Source organism: Odocoileus virginianus, chromosome 3, assembly GCF_023699985.2.
Source record: "Odocoileus virginianus isolate 20LAN1187 ecotype Illinois chromosome 3, Ovbor_1.2, whole genome shotgun sequence".
Lineage (NCBI taxonomy): Eukaryota > Metazoa > Chordata > Mammalia > Artiodactyla > Cervidae > Odocoileus > Odocoileus virginianus.
In genome coordinates this window covers 24,032,399-24,053,413 of record NC_069676.1, presented here as the reverse complement: position 1 = coordinate 24,053,413, position 21,015 = coordinate 24,032,399, and the positions used below count along the sequence as shown (strand labels likewise).

At 41.5% G+C, this 21,015-nt stretch overlaps 1 protein-coding gene across 2 annotated transcripts in view; it reads left to right on the top strand.

Annotated features, from left to right (window-relative positions):
* Window positions 1-21,015, top strand: part of MEGF10 (multiple EGF like domains 10) — a 174,671-nt gene that overhangs the window by 101,315 nt on the left and 52,341 nt on the right. For both annotated transcript variants that reach the window (XM_070465081.1, XM_070465082.1), the window contains exons 6-8: window positions 11,750-11,996; window positions 13,828-13,948; window positions 17,927-18,063. In XM_070465081.1, coding sequence (XP_070321182.1) covers window positions 11,750-11,996; window positions 13,828-13,948; window positions 17,927-18,063 — 505 coding nt within the window. The remainder of the gene's footprint in view (window positions 1-11,749; window positions 11,997-13,827; window positions 13,949-17,926; window positions 18,064-21,015) is intronic.

The following is a 21,015-nucleotide window of genomic DNA, read 5'->3' as shown; positions in this document are numbered from 1 at the left end:
TACTCAATCGTGTCTGACTCTGCGACCCCATGGATTGCAGTGTACCAGGCTTCCCTGTCCTTCTCCATCTCCAGGAGTTTGCTCAAACTCATGTCCATTGAGTCAGGGATGCCATCCAATCATCTCATCCTCTGTTGCCCCCTTCTCCTCCTGCCCTCAATCTTTTCCAGCGTCAGGGTCATTTCCAATGAGTCAGCTCTTCACATCAGGTGGCCAAAGTATTGGAACTTCAGCTTCAGCATCAGTCCTTCCAGTGAATATTCAGGGTTGATTTCCTTTAGGATTGACTGGTTTGATCTCCTTGCATCCAAGGGACTCTCAAGAGTCTTCTCCAGCACCAGAGCAAGGCTTATGAGCACGTTCTTTGCTCGTAAGTCTCACTGTGGGCCAGTCTCTTCCTGTAGATAAAGAAAGCTATAGGACAGGTCTTAGGGAAGAGCAATAGTGAGTGCTCAACAAAAAGAACTTAGTAGGCATGGAAACTGCTTAGTACATATCTAATGAAATAATGAATGAGCAAAAGAGCAAAACTATGGCAAGACTATATAAAGCAAAATATCCTGTAATGGCTCCCGAGGTCGTTATTATGCTTTTGACTTCAGTGAATATAAATGTAATCCCCCCAAATCCCTTACAAATCCCAGCCTACAATTTATATCCTGGAGATTTTCCTGCACCATGAATAGAGTCATCAATATGCTCTCGTTGAGAGACATCAACATTTATATTTAGACACATTAAAGAATAAACATTTCACACCCTTTTCCCTGGTTCATCATTTGGGATAAGCATCCACTGTAGTTAAGAAATGACAGTTCATGCTTCAAAACTTCATTTAATAAACATTTTTTGAAGAAGAAGAATAAAGGTTCTCTCTCAGCCACTGAATAATATTAATATAAACAGCACTGGGTGGTTGTCAACAGCGATTGCTGGCACTCTGTCAGCTCTCCAGCCGGCTTTTTGACATGTGAAAGACATGAGGTTTTAGTGCTTTCAGAGGATCTGGAAAATACATTTTTATTGTTCTTCTTCATGGATGGAGAAGCTTTACAAACTTATTTTTAAAGCACTTGATGTTTTGAATGAGGATCTTTTCTTTTACATTAACAAAAGGGAATGACACGCCATAGCCTTGTTAGCCCGGGGCACAAGGAATGAAATCACAGGGAGATAAAAGACCGTGAGGGATCCATGGCTTGGGAAGAAAGGGTATATGTTTCAGGAAGAATCGTGTTTTTCTACCCTTGGAGACAGCAGAAAATTATTTTGGTCTCTTCTAAAAGCTACTCTATACTTTCTTGAAAATGACTTATTTCTGCTTTGTTTACATATGAGAGTATGAAAGGCTGAATTTTCTTTCCTGTTAATTTCTCTAATAATCACAGACTATCCTGTGTTTAAAGTCAATGGAGAACATCACAGTGAAACTCCATGTAAAATGTATTTTTAAGTCCGTATAGCTGACTGTTATAACCTAATAGATGCTTGACATTCAGATGTTAAGGGCACTTATAGACATAGTTACTTCAAACAGCAGCCCTGGTGAGGGTAGTTATGTATTATAAACTGACGTCACTTTCCCTATGATAAAGATGAGTTCTAAGATTCAATACATTATCCCATTTTAAGGGTCTGGTAGAGATGTATCCACAAGGTTCTTGAACTCCATATAGTTCCACAATTTTACTTCTTTGATTCCAGAAGTATTAAACCAAGGCAAAAGAAAAAAACAGAACAAAAAATGGACTACTCAGTTCATCTAAGGTTTGTTTAGCCCTAACACAAGTACACAGAATTGTGCCCTTTTGTTATTCTCTATAATTCAGAACCAGTTGTTTTAAGAAAGTATATTATAACTTCAAAATGTGTTTCAAGGCTGTTTCTGTGGTCTTGGTGGATGTAGATAAGCTGGGGAAAAATCAAGTCCTGGGATTGATGCCTTCGAATATGGCAGATTCTCCAGATTTTATTTATCACTATCTACTTCTTTACTCCAAGAGGACAATTTCTAAGAAGTTCACATATTTGTTTCTAAGTTTATCCTTTTACATTTCTGAGCTCCATGTATGAGCCTGCACCTCTGGACATGTTAATCATCAGCAAATGAGAAATTTCTAAATCCAGTTTTTAATTGACAATTAAGAATAGGATGTAAATTAACTGAGTTTCATCCCAGGCCTGAGTTTTTTCCAGTTGGCTTTATAAAAAAATGGATGAAAAGAGGGATACCAGGCCTTGTTTTTACTTTATGGAGTTACTGGGCAAGTTGTTTTTTGGAATTCACATTGTGAGAACCAACTTGTCCTTTTTGGCATGAATGATTCATGCAAGACAAACAAATAATACAAACCAAGGACAGGCCTGTTCTTCCGGCCTCATATACAGCTGGAGGATGTTTTTTTCAGGGTTGGGACATTTCACTGAGCCAACCACAGAATTAAATTTCTGCTGCCACCAGATCTGTGCTGTGTCACACATACCAACAAGTATTTTAGATGTAATTAGTATGTTTCACCATCCCCATTTGACAGAAAATTAAGTGTAATAAAAGTCAGGAACTTGTTCAAGTTGCAGTTGCAGTGTCCCCACTAAGGTCCAGGCCTGTCCAGTGTTAAGTGATTGTACCCCATCCTCGAGCCAGCTAAGTGATTGATGAATTTTATAACAAGGTGAATGTGATGGTAAACATTACACTTTTCTCTCAGGAAAAAATGATTTCACCTCCCCCACCCCCCCACCCCCCCACGATGAGGGAGTCCTTTGGGTAAGACAGTGTATTAATGTGCACTTGTTCCTTCTTCTGGGAGTCTCTCTCCATTTAGTATGTCTCTATATCCCTAATTGTTCTTTCTTTATTCTTGCTAAAGAAAGTGAAGTCGCTCAGTTGTGTCCGACTCTTTGCAACCCCATGGACTGTAGCCTACCAGGCTCCTCCATCCATGGGATTTTCCAAGCAATAGTACTGGAGTGGGTTGCCATTCCCTTCTCCAGGGGATCTTCCTGACCCAGGGATTGAACCCAGGTCTCCCGCATTGTAGATAGACGCTTTAACATCTGAGCCACCAGGGAAGTCCTCTTTATTTTTAGTCTATACAAAATCAAGAGATTTACTAAACCATCTCTCATTTGTTCAAAGATTTTTTCCTGTGGCCTTGGTTTTGTCAATACGTGTGTGGCTGTGGACGTGTTGGAACATTCCTTATCAAACCGTTCTGATGAACTTGCTACTAACACTTTGAAACCTGGGAACTGTCATTTAGGCAAACAAATATTACTTCTCAAAACACCTGTGTGACGTTTGTCCTACAGTGTCCCCCCTTGAAAAACTGGCAGAAGCCAGGAATGTGCGCTGGTAGCAGGTCCTGTGATTGATGAGTGTTGGTAACGTGGGATGGTCTGCAGGGTGTGTGCAAGATCACAGCTTGGGGGGCCTTGCTGGGTTTGGGTTGAACTCTTCTTTGGCTACTTGAATGCTAAGTGACTTTGAGCAAATTGTCATCGAAGTCCATTTTTCACATGATATGTTGGAATAATTATACCCAGCTCATTGAGTTATTATGAGGATAAAGTGAAATAGTTGCATATGCTGACATGTGTTCAAAACTCAATGCATCTTGAAATCTCTTCTCTCTTTCCCTGTTTTTTTCATGGAAAGCTAGACTGAGGGTTTGAAGTAGGTTAGCAGGAGAGGATGTACCTAGAATTGTGATAATGGTTTTGCAGGTTTCTCTGATTGTTCAAGTTAGTTATCCTGTTTAGTGTGTGCTCTCACTTTCATTCACTCACCATCTGCATCTTGAGAGCAGCCATGTACCAGGTACTGTGTGGACCTAGTTTTCCGGCCAGAGTACTCAGCTCATGGCATCAGTACTGTTTTCACAGTGAGCTCACTGGTTTTTTTGTTTGCCTAGAATCATTTTCAACTACAGAAACTCTTCAGATCTGACCATCCCCTTCATTTTATTTTCTCTTTGAGAAACACCCTATGTTTTCACTACTGGAATAATTTCCTATTTTCAGTGCCCCTTGATATTGAGTCACTGGTTGACCTCATAAGCTTGCTCAGTGAAAGGTCTTATCATTGGCTGCTCCACCTTAATGAATCATATTAGATGAAACACATCATTGTGAGGTATTGTGTTTAACCAAAACACTTAATTTCACTGCCTCAGGAGCAGAATGGCCTTGTGAAAAGTGTCTGGACTTTTGTTTGCAGACGACCTTGGGTTTGAATACTGATGCCACAGCTGAGTGTTTTTGGATGTTTTACCTAAATGTTCTCGTCCTAAATATCCTCTGTGTGCTAAAGGTGATAATTATACCACTTTGTTGGTGCTGTAAGGAGTAGAGAGAGGTGGGTAAAGCATGGAGCACAGAGCATGACACAGTGCAGATGCTTAGCAGATCCAACTCTTTAAACACATAACTTTTCGCTTGCTTTTCTCCTCCCACCAGAAGGATACATTCAATTGCAGAGAATTTAGAAAATCTAGTTAATTCAGATGAATTAGAGAAAAATCACACACAGTCATAAGATCCAGAATAACCAAGTGGTCCCACGTGACCACAGAGCTTTTCAGTATCTGTCTCTGTCTTTTGCATTCTCCCTCTCTGCCTCTCTCCCCCACAACATTAGGTTCAGTTCAGTTCAGTTCACTCACTCACTCAGTCATGTCCGACTCTTTGTGACCCCATGAATCGCAGCACACCAGGCCTCCCTGTCCATCATCAACTCCCGGAGTCCACTCAAACTCATGTCCATCGAGTCGGTGATGCCATCCAGCCATCTCATCCTCTGTCATCCCCTTCTCCTCCTGCCCCCAATTCCTCCCAGTATCAGGGTCTTTTCCAATGAGTCAACTCTTCACATGATGTGGCCAAAATATTGGCATTTCAGCTCTAGCATCAGTCCTTCCAGTGAACACACAGGACTGATCTCCTTTAGGATGGACTGGTTGGATCTCCTTGCAGTCCAAGGGACTCTCAGGAGTCTTCTCCAACACCACAGTTCAGAAGCATCAATTCTTCGGCGCTTGGCTTTCTTCACAGTCCAACTCTCACATCCATACATGACCACTGGAAAAACCATAGCCTTGACTAGACGGACCTTTGTCGGCAAAGTAATATCTCTGCTTTTTAATACGCTATCTAGGTTGGTCATAACTTTCCTTTCAAGGAGTAAGCGTCTTTTAATTTCATGGCTGCAGTCACCATCTGTAGCAATTTTGGAGCCCAAAAAAATAAAGTCTGACACTACTTCCACTGTTTCCCCATCTATTTCCCATGAAGTGATGGTATACAATTGCTGATATGAGGTCATTTATAACCTAAATTAATGATAGTTGCATGTAGTTGATTCTAGGCTGTTGCTAAAATTGAATCATGTGGTACATATTTTTAGTCTACTTTTTATAGTTATGACATTTACAAACATCTTTCAAGTTCACTAGGACTTCCCTTGTGGCTCAGCTGGTAAAGAATCCACCTGCAATGTGGAGACTTGGGTTTGCTCCCTGGGTTGGGAAGATCCCCTGGAAAAGGGAAAGACTACCCACTCCAGTATTTTGGCCTGGGGAATTCCATGGACTGTATAATCCATGGGGTCTCAAAGAGTTGGACACAACTGAGCAACTTTCACTTTCACTTTTCAAGGTCACTAAATATTCTTCTATAATAGCACTTTCAACTGATGAATGGTATTCCCTTGTATGATTGTACCAAATTTTTTTTTTTTTTTTACCAGTCTTCTATTTCTAGAAAATTAAGTTGTTTCTAATTTTTTTGTTATGATAAACAGCACTGGGATAAACATCCTTATAGCTTTGAAGGGGGTAGAACATTGTGGTTTAGAACACAGACAGGAGGTGCGTTCTTCACTCCTTTTTACCTGTATTACTTCAAGCATATCAGCTGATCTCAGTTTCTTCAATAAAATAGGGGTGACTGTAGTCCCTGCTTCATAGGGACCTATTGTCATTCATCTGTCTCAGGTGCTTTCAACAATATTGGTGAGCACAGTCTGTAAATATTGTTAATGAGTTAACTATTGTGAATTGATGTTGTCTTTATGTGCTTATGTTTGTTTCCTTTGGAAACATCCCCAAAGATGAATTTATGAGTCAAGGGCTTCTGATACACTTTGCCAGGCTACTGTCTACACTGGATACGGTACCTGCACTCCCACAGCAGTGCATGGAGTGCTGATGTCCCCAGAAAGGGAGTCATCATCATCCTCACTGTAAGGCTCAAGCTCATCATCATTATTATACTACTTCATGACTCAGGGGCAGTTTTTCACAGCGTAGTATCTCTGACTCATTGGAAAAGACCCTGATGCTGGGAGAGATTGAAGGCAAAAGAAGAAGAGGATGGCAGAGGATGAGATGGTTAGATAGCACCACCGACTCAATGGACATGAACTTGAGCAAACTCTGGGACATAGTGAAGGATAGGGAAGCCTGGTGTATTGCGGTCCATGGGGTCACAGAGTCAGACAAGACTTCTCGGCTGAACAGCAACAATATCTCTGAATCAGATTGCTTCTCATTATCATTGTCAGCCAGGTGACTGCCAGGACATGGTTGTATGAAACCTTCTGCTGACATTTGATAAGATGTAGAAGGGTGTCTATGTGTCTTAACATCTATGAAATTCAGTTTGAGAGATATGAAAAAAGGCAAACATATAAAAACTGTGATCTAAGTGCAAAGTTAGTGTCATGGAAAATACACAATGCCTTTTTCAGAGAGCCTCTCAGGTTGGGTCTGTAGAATGTACCTGAAGAACAGAGGTTCTGGACTGAGCATGGCAGGCTGAGGAGGACTGATGGAGAGGGTATGTCTAGTATCTCTTCTTCTCTGCTTATTTCTGTACTTTGTTTTGTTATGCACACAGCTAAGAAAGATGATAAGGGCCATGATGTAATAGTGTAGAACCCCAAGAGAGCATTCATGATTGTTTGTCTTTTCAAAACCTTTTGGCTGTTGGACGCATCCTTCTTTCTGAATGTAAAACTGCCTGCAACCTCTCTCTTCTTGCAGTTCCTCCTTTTTCTACATACAAATCCTTCACGCTTTACCTAAATATGGTTCACTCTGCCATTAGGTCTCATCTCAGACATCATTTTGTCAGGGGAGCCTTTCCCTGCTCACCAACACTAGTTAATGTCATCCCTGCATTTTCCACTGTACACAGTCCATATGCTTCAGTTCAGCTCAGTTGCTCAGCTCAGTTGCTCAGTTCAGTTCAGTTCAGTCACTCAGTTGTGTCCGACTCTTTGCAACCCCATGAACTGTAGCACGCCAGGCCTCCCTGTCCATCACCAACTCCTGGAGTTCACCCAAACCCATGTCCATTGAGTCGGTGATGCCATCCAACCATCTCATCCTCTGTCGTCCCCTTCCCCTGCCCTCAATCTTTCCCAGCATCAGGGTCTTTTCAAATGAGTCAGCTCTTCACCACATCAGGTGGCCAAAGTAATGGAGTTTCAGCTTCAACATCAGTCCTTCCAATGAACACCCAGGACTGATCTGCTTTAGGATGGACTGGTTGGATCTCCTTGCAGTCCAAGGGACTCTCAAGAGTCTTCTCCAGCACCACTGTTCAAAAGCATCAATTCTTCGGTGCTCAGCTGTCTTTATAGTCCAACTCACACATCCATACATGACTACTGGAAAAACCTGAGCCTTGACTAGACGGACCTTTGTTGACAAAGTCATGTCTCTGCTTTTTATGTCCATATGCTTACCTTACTGCTTATCACAGGGTATTTATGCTCTTGCCTACTAACTTGACACCTTGCCATTAAACTGTAAGCTTATAGAAGCATGAGCTTTCTTATTCTTGTGTGAAGTCAAGGTCTAGTACCATGCCTGGCAGAAGGCATGTACTTAAAAGATATAGCTTGAGCCAATGTCAGTCCCTAGCCCATGAGTGTAACCAACCCCTGGTCATTAGAAGTTACAACCATCAGGGCCCAGGGCTAAGTCCATTTTCTTCAATGCTCTGCTAGTTGCCCTTAAGGTCTGTAGCATGGACTGTGCGCTTCTGATATTGCATAGTAGTTGAAAATTCCTTTTATTTCCTTTTACTTTTTTAACTTATTATGAGAGCTTCTTAGAGTAAGCCGTCTATGCTGAGACCCTCGATAAGCTGTCTCGTGAAATATCTGCATGAACCTGGGCACATGGCATCTGACAGCCTGTTTCTAGCTGTTAGCACAAGAAGAGCTGAAACCAGAAGCTGAAAAGGAGGCGTCACCCCCTTATTAGCATCTGAGTTCATTAATCTGAAACAAAATTTTGTTCGTTTGCCTTTTCCTGTTAGGCTATTCAAGCTATTTCCATGTTAACTGCATTGTTTTTTTTTGAAAATGTACTTTATTGAATTATAATTGATTTATAATGTTGTGTTAATTTCTGCTGTACAGCACAGTGGTTCAGTTATACATATATTTTTTAAAAGGTTGTCAGTGGGAGAAACCAACCTAGTCCCTTTTTCTTGAGGAGTGAAACATTTGTCCCTTTTTTGTGTGAAATAACTAAAAGATGCCAGATAATTTGAGTTCACCCTCTTCAAACTATCTTTCCAAATGCAGTAGTTGAATTCAGGATAATTGTCCAAGCTTGGCACTAAACATAAGGAACAAATTCGGCCTCTTGTCTGGACCCTCGGCATACTCTTGTGTATGTAGGAATCAGGGAAGAAAGCTGGCTTTTGTGCGATAAACTGGTTAACTCACTGGGGTACGTTTAACAGTGGATGTACTGAAGCAGTTAAATGTGACAAATGAAAAAAGGAAGTCACAGTGACGCCTACATTCAAGCCAGGCTTCTGTATCTTACTTACTCTACTTCCTGTCTGTTTTTCTGCAGACTTCTGTCTGTGGATTTTCCTCTCAACGGAGTCCATGTTGGTGCCTCATACTTACATTGTGAGGCATGTGTATCAGTGACTTTTTTAGGGAAATACAACCCCGAGGGGAGAAGCTGCCACTTCAAAGCATGCCACAGTGCTTAGACACAGCCAGAAAATTAACCATGTCAGCAAGATAGTATTTCTTTAATGCTTTAACCCTTTCTTTGATGCTGATGTGGTGCATGTGTGTGTGTGCTCAGTAGCGTCTGACTCTTTGCAACTCCATCGACTGCAGCCCGCCAGCCTCCTCTGTCCATGGGATTTTCCAGCAAGATTACTGGAGAGGGTTGCCATTTCCTTCTCCAGGGGATCTTCCCAAGCCAGGGATTGAACTCATGTCTCTTGACTACTGTGTTACGTGGGTGGATGGATTGATGCTGAAAGTCATCCACAAGGAGATATCTTAAGAGTTTTGTTTTTGTTTTTGTCTGATCATAAGAAAATAGAACTGAGGTCTGTCTGACTGCTGTGCTGGGAGAGAAGCTGTTGGAGGGGGTGGGCAAATAAATGGGTTATGAAGGAGAGGAGAGACCAGCTCTGTCCCTGAGGTACTTGGCTTCTTCTTACCACTCACCTCCTGTTGTAAAATATACTCTATAAAATGTATATGCTCCAGCCCACCCTTAACCCAGTTTCACAGTGAGGGAAAAGGACTCTAACCCTTCATGAGTTGTTATTTCGTTTGTCTGTTTGTTTGTTTTAATTCTTTTAACATGATCATGATATCCTTATCAAGGTAGATTTATTAGCTACATTGTTTTCTTGTGTCAATTAATTAATTCTCCATTATATATAAGGAAAAATGGATCTTTACTTTAATATGACGTACCCAGAAGGTGAAAGGAATATGGACATTTTGGAGAGGATTCAGCAGAGAAAATATGTGAGATTGAATAAACTTTAAAAAAATACATCAAAGTACTGAAGTTGTAGTATTAAGTATATATTTGGGCTATACTGGCATCAAGGATGTATTTACATTTAAGGAATAAAATCATTTATAATATATAGAACAATGCTTCACTGGGTTGACTATACTGTGAAGAAGATGTGGGGGGATGGGAGGATCAAATTGTAGAATAATGGCTTTGGCTTACATAGAATGAAGATTTTCCTTATTCTTAGGACTGATGAACCAGGGAACTAGTTACAAAGGACTTGTTTACTTTGGGGGAACCTTCAGAACAAGATAGATTCCTTTCCAACTGAGATAGCTGGGAGGATTTCAAGAAACACACCATGTAATTTTTTTAAGAATGATCTTAGATTGAAAGAATTAAAACTGAAAGAAAAAACAGTGTTGTCCATATCCACAGGCAATAAAAAAAAACTACTCATATGAATAATAGGCTGAAATCTCATCTTGGAACCATCACCTAATCTTATTTTGTGAAAGAAGATTGTTCTTAGGTAATTGCTTTCTTGATCTGCTTTAGGTTCAATAATTCTTTCTCACTGCTTTTATTTAATTGTGTTAAAGTATGTTTATTAAAGTACTAATAAGACTAAAGCCATGCTTATTAGAAACAGAATTATTCATTTAAACTTTTGATATTATGAAATGAAAGGTAGTTTCTAATACTGGAAGATGAATCCTGCAAGTCTAAAAAGTTGTTTTCTGTGTGCCTAGTTTTGTTTTTTTCAATAGTTTATTCTGTATCTGACATTACAAAATGTTTGTGAAATGAAACTTTGTTTTATCACAAAGGCAATTTATCCTAGAAACTCTAGGCAGGGTACTTCTTCCCCAGTGATTTTTATAGCATCTAATTAGTAAATGGATGACTGAGTAGGCAATGCATGTTAAGAGTAGACTTTGCTTATTGTCACCCTTGATAAGTTTTAGAATGTTTGCAGCTGAAGATTTTTCTTCTCTGCTTTTTCCTGCTCATTGACTTGAATCAAAGCCATTATTCCTTTTCTTGGGAAATGCATCTTAAAGCCTTTTAAATGCTTTTTTTTGCCTTTGTCTTTCCTGGTTTTATCTACCTCTTACCTGTTTATTTGCTGTCCATTTTCAGGCTCAGGTTTGTTATATTTTTAAAATAACTCAATGACTTAAACATTTTAGTCAGTTTTTTTTCCTGCCTTTTCTGGTTACCTCCCAATCACACATATTTTGACTAATTTATCGTGAAAGCCCATCAATTCCCTTTCCGGGAGCTCAGCCCAGGCCCATAGCTAGCAGGATCAGCGCACTCCACAGCGGACTGCACATGGGTCATTTCTTTGTCCCTCTGGTCACTGAGTGAGTCCAGGCCTCCTCACTAAGCCGCTGATGCCATGCTTCTTGCCGGGTCTCCTGTCTCTTGTCAGCTCCTTCCTGCCCTTTCTTCATGCTGTAAGCAGCTGATCTTACTAGAAGGCAAATCTCCATTGACCGCCAGTGCTTAAAATCCTTTATTACCAATCCTCTGTCAACTAGATACAATCCAAACTTCTTGATGTGTATAGAACCCCTGCACAAGCTGTCCATTCCCACCTGTCTAGGCGGCCTCTTCTCTGCTCACAACCGCTCACACCCTCCCCTGGCCAGCGACTCTGCCCGCATCACACGCAACACTCCAGGCGCAGTGAGCAGGCTGGGCACAGGCCTGGAGTTGAACAGGAGAGCGATGCTTGAGTCGTGGAGTGGTGGAAAGTGGTCCGCTGCTGAGCACCAGGGACATATTGCTGTGGGTGTGTACCCAGGCCCTGCTGCTCAGTGGATAACGGGGATAGAGGGGTCATCCGGCCACTCTCTCCAAGGGGAGAGGGAAGCTGCTGCTGAAGAGCTTGCATTGTCCACACCCACACTCTGATGCCCTCCACTCTTTCTTCCCCACCTCAGCCTGCGACGGCGATCACTGGGGGCCTCACTGCACCAGCCGGTGCCAGTGCAGAAACGGGGCACTGTGCAACCCCATCACGGGGGCTTGCCACTGCGCCGCGGGCTTCCGGGGCTGGCGCTGTGAGGAGCGCTGCGAGCAGGGCACCTACGGTAACGATTGTCACCAGAGATGCCAGTGCCAGAACGGAGCGACCTGCGATCATGTCACCGGAGAATGCCGCTGCCCACCCGGGTACACTGGAGCCTTGTAAGTGACGCGCCGCTGGGCAGCGTGGCAGAGCGCGCCCACCCTCTGCTCCTGCCGCTGCCGGCCTCATATTCCGGTGCTGCTGTCTCTCTGCCTGCCTCAGGAGTTACTGAGGGGACAGGACTCCAGGCAGTGATGGCCGCTAGGCGCTCCTACTGTTTGTCGAGCATCAGAGCCCAGTCAGGCTCTCAGAACCAGCTTCCATGCCTTCCTTTGGCAGAGCAGAGATACAGGGCCTGGATGTTGTGTTGAAAGGCAATACTTGGGGTTGCTGGGGCAGATTTGGGTTTCACTTTGACACTCCCTCAATTGCATTCATTTTACACTTTGATACTCCCTCGATTGCATTCATTTTACACTTTTGGCTGTTAATGGCCCATGTTGTTCTGCTCTGTGTGGTAGTTAATTAGATGGATAAAAGAGGATGAGTACAGTGCCTTAGAGAAGGAAATAGATGTTAGAAATAGTTCATGCTCAAAAGTTAACTGGGTTATTTAATGCTCATAGATATGTATGTGTTGTTTTGTGAATATAAAAGGACTTGTATCATATTTGTGTTGTATATGTGCACACAGTTTAATCCTTTCTGGAAAACATAGAAATAAGTACTTAATCTCTGCTGTGTTGTACTTAATTGCTCAGTTGTGTCCAACTCTTGGCGACCCCATGGACTGTAGCCCACCAGGCTCCTCTGTGTATGGGGATTCTCCAGGCAAGAATACTAGAGTGGGTTGCCATGCCCTCCTTCAGGGAATCTTCCCAACCCAGGGATGGAACCAAGGTCTCCTGCATTGGAGGCAGGTTCTTTACTGTCTGAACCACCAGGAAATCCCAAGAATACTAGAGTGGGTAGTCTATACCTTCTCCAGGGGATCTTCCTGACCCAGAAATTAAACTGAGGTCTCTTGCACTGCAGGTGGGTTTTTTTTTACCAGCTGAGCTCCCAGGGAAGCCCTCATCTCTACTACTTTCTTTATTTTGTGGGAAGGGCATTCTTTGGTTTGCTTGTATTAGCAACCAGACTAAGAGGCAGAATTTGCCCAAAAAAGCGAGATTAAAAAAAAACTCTTGTTCCATTACTGAGAAAATTACACCTGTAAATCACAGAGCTAGAACTTGAAAAAAATGTGGCTCATTAGGTAACTACTTCCTACTGACAGAGTTGGGGCTGTAAAGTAGAGCTAAAGAAAAATTTGAATTAGCCAAGAAAGCCCTGATTTTCAGAAAAATGGATGAACATCTCAGACTATTTCATTGTTAACGTTGCTTTTATGGGTTTTTATCAAGGTCCCAGTTGAATAAGGCTTTGAGAAATTTGGAGCAGTTTCATAGGAGAGCAAAAAAGACAAGGCTTAGGGTAGGAGATATGTTCATATAATATGGGGGCTCATCATTTTGAAGAGTAGAATGCTAAAAATTGAGTACAAGGAATATGTACTAATTAGGAGATGTACAGATGTTTCATTCTTCTTTGAGATTAGAACAGACGCACCACGTGTACTTCCAGTGTAAGCCATGGGCTTTTTGAGAGTTGCATGGGCGGATCCTGTCACGAGGAGTGTGTGGCCAGCGAGAGCCATCTCTCCGAGAGGACAGATTCTCCTCAAACTGAAATGGTTTCAGTAGAAAGTATCCCCCCAAAGGGGAAGGACTAGGTGACCCCTTGACCCTTCCAGTCAGTATGATTGGTGCTCTTGATGTTAATGAAACGAATAATATTGAACAGGGGAGCTTGTCTATTTTAGGGTCCTGGGTGCTGCTGTGTTTGTGAACCTAAGGGTTGTCAGTTTGGGTAAACTATGGTGTCCTTTGTCACATGTTAATCCCTCAGCTGTGAGGATCTTTGTCCCCCTGGCAAGCATGGACCACAGTGTGAGCAGAGATGCCCCTGCCAGAATGGAGGCGTCTGTCATCACGTCACTGGAGAGTGCTCTTGTCCTTCTGGCTGGCTGGTAAGTGCCCCGCCCCACCCGCCAGAGCCCCCTGTTCCAGGATACTCGAGTGAAAATGCATGTGGAGAACTTTAATACAGCAGAATGTCACATCAATGGATAAAAATTTCAAACCTGGAAATACCTGACCATTTCAAAGCAGGAAGTTTTTAGTCCAGAGAAGGCAGAAGGTGATTAAATCCTGAACTTGAAGTTTATACTAAGGGTCCTCATGGAAAAGTTAGTAGGCCATCTGTCCTGCATCTCCCTTCAGGATATAAAAGGGAAATATCCCGCCTCTCACATGACAGCAAATGCTGTTAAACACTGTAAGTATTCAAATAAGCACTTTCACAATTATGTTCTATGGATCATTATTATTCTTTGGGAACATTATTCTCAACAGGTTAAGTGTTGTGTGAAAAAGTTATTCGGTCTTTGAATCTGGAGACTGATTGAGGTAAACCAAGTTTTCCAAGTATTGAAGAACTCAGAGCCTTCAGTGTAAGAATCTATACCTCACCACACTCCCCAAATTTTGACTGTGATACTCTTTCTTTATGTAGTATCTCACAGGCTTAATCTTTTGTGGAATACACAATGTCAAAGCTGGTTCACTAGATAGATTACTCTAAAATCAGAAAATAATATTGGTTCGTGTTTCTCTGAATTGGTTTGTGTAAAAGTCTGCTTGAAGGCAGAAGAGTGAATGATCAACGTCTGTTTCCTTCATTAACATTCAGAAAACAAAACAGCAGTTTACTTCATGACTACCTTGCATCTCCATGAGCTGTAGTGAAGTTGCTCTTGCAGGCGTACAAGTGATGTAATTGCCAGATTCAGTAACAACTCCTCCATCTTCATTCTACTTCATTCCTCCAAAGCTTTTGACTCTGTTGCTCATCCACTTCCCTTTCCTAATCTCTCTCTCCACTTCTTTGAAAACCCCTTCTCCTACCTCTCTTATTAAAGATCTCTTTCCTAATCCCTCTTTTTTTTATATATCATTTTATTTTCTGTATTTCATGCCAGTTTTTCTCTTTTCTCACTAGATATCTTTCCTGGAAATCTCATTGAGATCCATTACTTTAACAATCATCAGCTGATTTTTCTCAACCTTGACTTTCTCTGACCTGAACACAGATTGTATTTGTCACTGTGCTGTTAGACTCCCCACCGTAGTTTCACCTAAAGACATGGAGTCACTCTCTGCCTGAACTGTGCCTAGGCTGGAGCCTTAGGAGGCAGACATAAGATTGCCCTTGTTGTAGGAATAGACCAAAGAAGACTTGGAGTCCACTTCTAGTCAGAATCATGGGAAGTAAGATTGGGTTCCAGATGGTAAGACCACTGGGAGAAGTGAAAAAGAAATACCAGACCCAAGGCAAGAATTGGAAACGATAAGCAGATAAGACAAGGAAGCAGAGGCTGGAGAAACTCCATGAAGCAATGGAGCCAGTGCAAGGGGGTGTTTTTTTGAGTATCTGATGGTGAGGCAAATAGAGAAGCTATTGAAGAACTACTGACCTGGAAACAGGCCCGTCAAAGTCAGCGTTGATAGAACCAAACTTGCCACACAGCTAAACCTTTCTTAAGGTGATTCCCTTTTTACCTTTTTTTCTTTTTTTTCTTCATTAAAACCAACGCTTCTTTCTTAGTTGCCCAAAGTAGAAATACTGAAATATCTTTGATTCCTTCTCTTCTTTTATTTCTTATAGTCAGCCTTTTGCCAGCACTGGTCATTACTTGGTTCTTGGCAAGGGATGGATTTTGCTGAGGTAGCGGAGTGTCCAGGCAGCTCCATGTTCTTTGGATGAGGAGCTGTAGGAATGGCACTTGCGGAATTTTTGTGTAGATGTTGTCTGTAGAGTTGCCTCATCTTGAGGTTGAAGCCTTCTTCTTCCTCTGGGTTGGAGTGCTCATGAGGTAGGATGCTGGTAACCACAAGTTTGGACCGTGCATCCCAGGGGGTGGACAGATGGCCCTCTGCATCAGCCCCGTGGAGCCTCCCGTATGCTCTGCACTCCTACCTTGATGGATGTTTCTTACTGAATGTTTCAGGTCATTTTTCTCTAAGTGCGGCTGAGCTTCCAAGTTACACTTCTCTTTGCAACATTTTATTTGTGCAGTAATTCTAGGTGCTTTTCATAGATGGATATATATTCCTATTACACATCCACAAGTATATATTTCAACTAATAACGTCCTGTGTGCATGCTAATTCACTTCATTCGTGTCCGACTCTCTGCTATTCTGTAGACTGTGGCCCACCAGGCTCCTCTGCCCATAGTTCTCCAGGCATGAGTGGGTTGCCATGCCCTCCTCCAGGGGATCTTTCTGACCCAGGGTTCGAACCCATGTATCCTGAGTCTCCTGCATTGGCAGGCAGGTTCTTTGTTTCTTTCTCTTTTTTTGGCAGGCAGCTTCTTTAACACTAGAGCCACCTGGGAAGCCCAGTAATATTCTACTTAAAGCTATTAACTCACATTAATCCTTCTTTGCAAACGGTATTTCAACAGCATCTCTAAAGCGTATGTGGCACCATTACAAAATGTGAGTAGTTCCTGAGAGAGTGAGAATTTTCACCAGAACCCTGGCTTACCATGGATTGACCCTTGGCATATTTATTTCATCTAGTCATGTTAATATGTTTTGCTAGAATGAGGGGTCAGAGCTATTTTTATATCTGTCTCCCTCATCATATTGTGAGCTAATTAAAGATTGTGACTTTATCTTGGATTCTCAGAGCTTAGCACGATGCCTGGCACATAGATGATTCTCACTTAAGCACTGATTTGAATCATCTCTCAAAGGCTTTTTCAGTTCCAAGATTCTGGAAGAACTTTCCTCATTGGTAGATAGCTAGAAACCACCAGAGGAGACTTAATTAGCACACCAACTGCCTTTGTGGGTAGCCAGGAGTTAGAGGAAATGTATTTTCTTACGCTATCCAAAATAAACATTTACAAAACCATCTGGTGTTCGCTAGCCTCCAATTTCAGAGTGCCCACAGTCTGTCTTTTTTATAGAGAAGGAGGACAAAGCAACAGCTTCCAACAGTTAAAAACATTGTAAAAAAAAATTGTAAAAATCCCTGTTATTTGGGGTTATTTTCTTTGATGTAATAGTAACTCCAATAAATACATGATAAGCTACAAAGCCAAGTTATGTAGCCAAAGGAAGTAGAAAATAGTAGAGTATTTGATTGAGTTATTGGTAAAGTATCTTATGCTTCTCCACATAGGACTGGAATAAATATGACAGTATCTGACAAGACAGACAGCCTCTAGGGTGAGAAGATGTGTCCAAGTTACTCTCTCGATTTCTCTCCCAGGAAATTAGTTTTCCTATTGATCTTGGCCCAGCAATGTTTGTTGAACCTGCTGAAAATATAAGTGTCTTTTCTTCCAAAATAAAATGTCTAGAATTGTTTCTGTTGAAGTATTTCTTAGGCAATGTTAATGTTAATTCAGATACACAAAATGTCAATCCTTTTTGTAATGCTTCCTTATAAGAAATAAAACCAATGATAAGGTGTATTTTCTCTAGAACATATGGTAAAGTATTTGAATATTCCATTTGGGCCAGATGTTATCATTTATATAATGGATGCTCAATGAGTGCTGTTCACTTACTGCACATGTAAGACCCAAGGAAGAACACTTAGAAGGATTTGTAAATTCCTTAGGTTCCCATAATCATTTGAGGCGACTGCATTTTTTTTAACATAGGTATTTATGATTAATTTGCTGCCACCTATGCGTGTATCTTGAAATTTAGGCTTACTAAGAAAATAAGTCAGTTTAGAATTTCTAATATCTTTGAGATGATAAACAGAGTTTATGTCTTCTAAAATCTCCTTTATCTAATCTTTGTGCAGCCCTGCTCCCATATCCTGCCTTCCCTTCCTGCTTCCTCTCTTTGTTCCCCTTCTCTCTCTTCTTTGACCCTTCCCCGGACTGGAGGCCCATCTAATTTTCCACGTCTCTTTGAATGCAGGGCACCGTGTGTGGTCAGCCTTGCCCCGAGGGTCGCTTTGGAAAGAACTGTTCGCAGGAATGTCAGTGCCACAATGGAGGGACATGCGCTGCTGCCACGGGTCAATGTCACTGCAGTCCCGGGTACACAGGGGAAAGGTGAGTGCAGCCTCGTGCCTCTCTGACTCCAGCAGGAAAGCAAAGTTGGGAGGGGCCGGGGAACACATTTACTACCACTTGTCGGTGACTGTCCTGTATTCTTCCAAGAAGCATCTCTAAGGTATCAGTGTATTTGACAGATTCCTTCCCAACGCAGTGCATAGCCACTGGACCACTGACAGCAATGGTGAATTGAAGATGCAGACAAAGCATTTTTTTAAAAAATGAGAAAATATCAGAAACCCACGATGGATGAGTTCTACACAGTTAAGTGATTAGGACAGCCACTTCAAACCCCAGCACTTCTAACATTTTAAAGATTTGGGGACAGATTTATTTTAAAATAGGGTGTGTACTTAGGTATCTTTAAAAAAATATGTCAGGCATAAAGTTACCTTCCTATGATGCTGTGTGCTCTTAAGAATATGTGTTGTTTCACTGTGTGGTGGTGATAGGAATAAGACCTGGTGGGACCTACAGGTCTCTCCTGATGCCTGTGTGGTGTGTGATTTCATATCCACTGCTTGTCCTCTTTGTGTGTTAGGTGGTCAGGTGTTACCCAAAATGCTTTGTTCAGCCCGCAGCCTCTAATTTGCTCTTTAATCCATTGTATCCTGAAAGATTTGATAACCAAGCTTGTTAGCTGTGTCTGTAAAACTAGAGAAAGAAGCTTGAGAGGCAGAAGAGTATAATAGCCCCAAACAAAGAATTTGAAACCTGTGTCCTTGGAAATATGCTCATCTATAATGTTCAAACAATTGTACTTTCTTCTAGGGCTGTTTTAAGGATTAAATGAGTATATTAAAGCTTTTAGAACAGTGCTAAATCTTCCAAATATTAGCTATTATTGTAGTTGAGTGATTCTATGAACTGTATAAATACTAGTGATTATTAACTTGAATGATATCTAGAAACTGTATAAGTATTAGCTATCATTATTTTTTGATATCTGTGAATTAAAAATTCCTTTAACCTTCCTCTCTAATTTTTTTCTTTCTAAAATTCTGGTCTATGACTTTTAATAAGATACTGTAGAATGTTTTCCTCCTCCAATTTAGGCTTCACACTTTCTTAGTAGATTTATTTATAAGTATTTTATAATTTTTGAAGAGGACCATTTAAGTTTTTAATTGGATATTTCTGGATAAAGAAAATCTTGCCTTTGAATATTTATTTTTTATTTAGTCACTCTAGCAAACTTCTTAGTTAATTCTCATGTTATTTTTAGCAAGCACTAAGGTTATTTTATTATCTACAGATAAAGTTAAATTAGTCTCTTCTTTTCAGTATTTGTAATATGTCATTTACTTGAGTGATTGCATTAATTTAAACTTCAAAATAGTATAGTGGAATAGTGAAGTTTGCTCAGTGGTGTCTGACTTTGCAACCACATGGGCTATACAGTCCATGGAATTCTCCAGGCCAGAACACTGGAGTAGGTAGCCTTTCACTTCTCCAGGGGATCTTCCCAACCCAGGGATTGAACCCTGGTCTCCCACATTGCAGGCAGATTCTTTACCAGCTGAGCCACAAGGAAAGCCCAAGAATACTGGAGTGGGCAGCCTGTCCCTTCTCCAGCAGATCTTCCCGACCCAGGACTCAAACTGGGGTCTCCCACATTGCAGGCAGATTCTTTACCAGCTGAGCCACAAGGGAAACCCAAGAATACTGGAGTTGGTAGCCTATCCCTTCTCCAGCGGATCTTCCTGACCCAGGAATCGAACTGGGGTCTCCTGCATTGCATGTGGATTTTTTGCCAACTGAGCTATGAGGGAAGCCCAGACTTCTAAGTGAGTGTTGACAAATACAAATAAAAGTGGGAATTCCTGTCTTGTTCCTAATTTTATTGAAAATGGCTCCAGTATAGTTTCCTGTTTGTTACTGGTTTCTAGTAGACAGTCTTTTTCATGTTCAAGTAGTTTTTTTTTTAAATCCCTGTTTTTATTAGAAACTTTTTTAGTAGTATCTGTTTAATTTCATTAATACAATTGTGTATTTTCCTTAATTTTTGATGTTATGAATTATTGATACCTTTAGCACATGGTTTCTATAGCATTTAATTGGGGTACTCAGAAAGTTTTTGTGCCCTACATCCTGGTTTATGGTTGTATTTTGGAAAATGAGATTGTTAGATGAATTCTGGACCCATGTTGCATTAAAGTCTTAATATAAAAAGATTAATCAGGGCAAGAGAGGCATGGGACCAAGCAGAACCCTAAGTAATAGTGCTGTGTGATATTTTTGGACACTAAAAATTTAAATATAATAGTTTTCTTGCCCTGTCTGGATTTAAGTCTCAAATTCAAGGAACATAAAATCAGCAAACATACAGGCAGGCTTATACTCTTTTAGAATACAGGCAAAGGGGATAACAGCTAATTTTCAGGTGAATTTTTGATTTGAGGCCAGGCAGGTAAAGAGCCAGAGTAAGAGAGGAAAGTGAAGAAGGAACTTGCTTCTTAACTTGTTTTTATAACAGTTTTTTTTTCTCTTTTTTTTGATGAACTGATGACATGACTCCTGTTTCCCATTCTTCTCTGCTACATGGAGACACACATACACACAACACAATGACATCAAGCACATTTGTCATCGTGAAAGAAAGAGTGAGTGATTATGCAACCATTTGTGGCAGGAGGTGTGGGGAAAGCAGTCCCGGAGCCAAGGGTCTTGCCATTTCCCCTGTTTCGAGAAGTCAGCGAAACATGACCACTGAGGTCAGACCAGAGGGGAGCAGGTACCACCACAGGCAGCTGGCCCCGAGTGCACCCAGGATGTGGGGATGGCTCTCCCAGCCAGAAAGGACACAGAACACAAGAAAACAGGCACCTCACAGGCAGGCAGAGCAGCCCATGGGATGCCCACATAACAGGCTGTAGGGTTTGTGGGGCGGTTGAGAGGACAGTGTGGTGAGGAAGGGTCATGTGGCCCAGCCAAGTCTGGTGGCTCTCA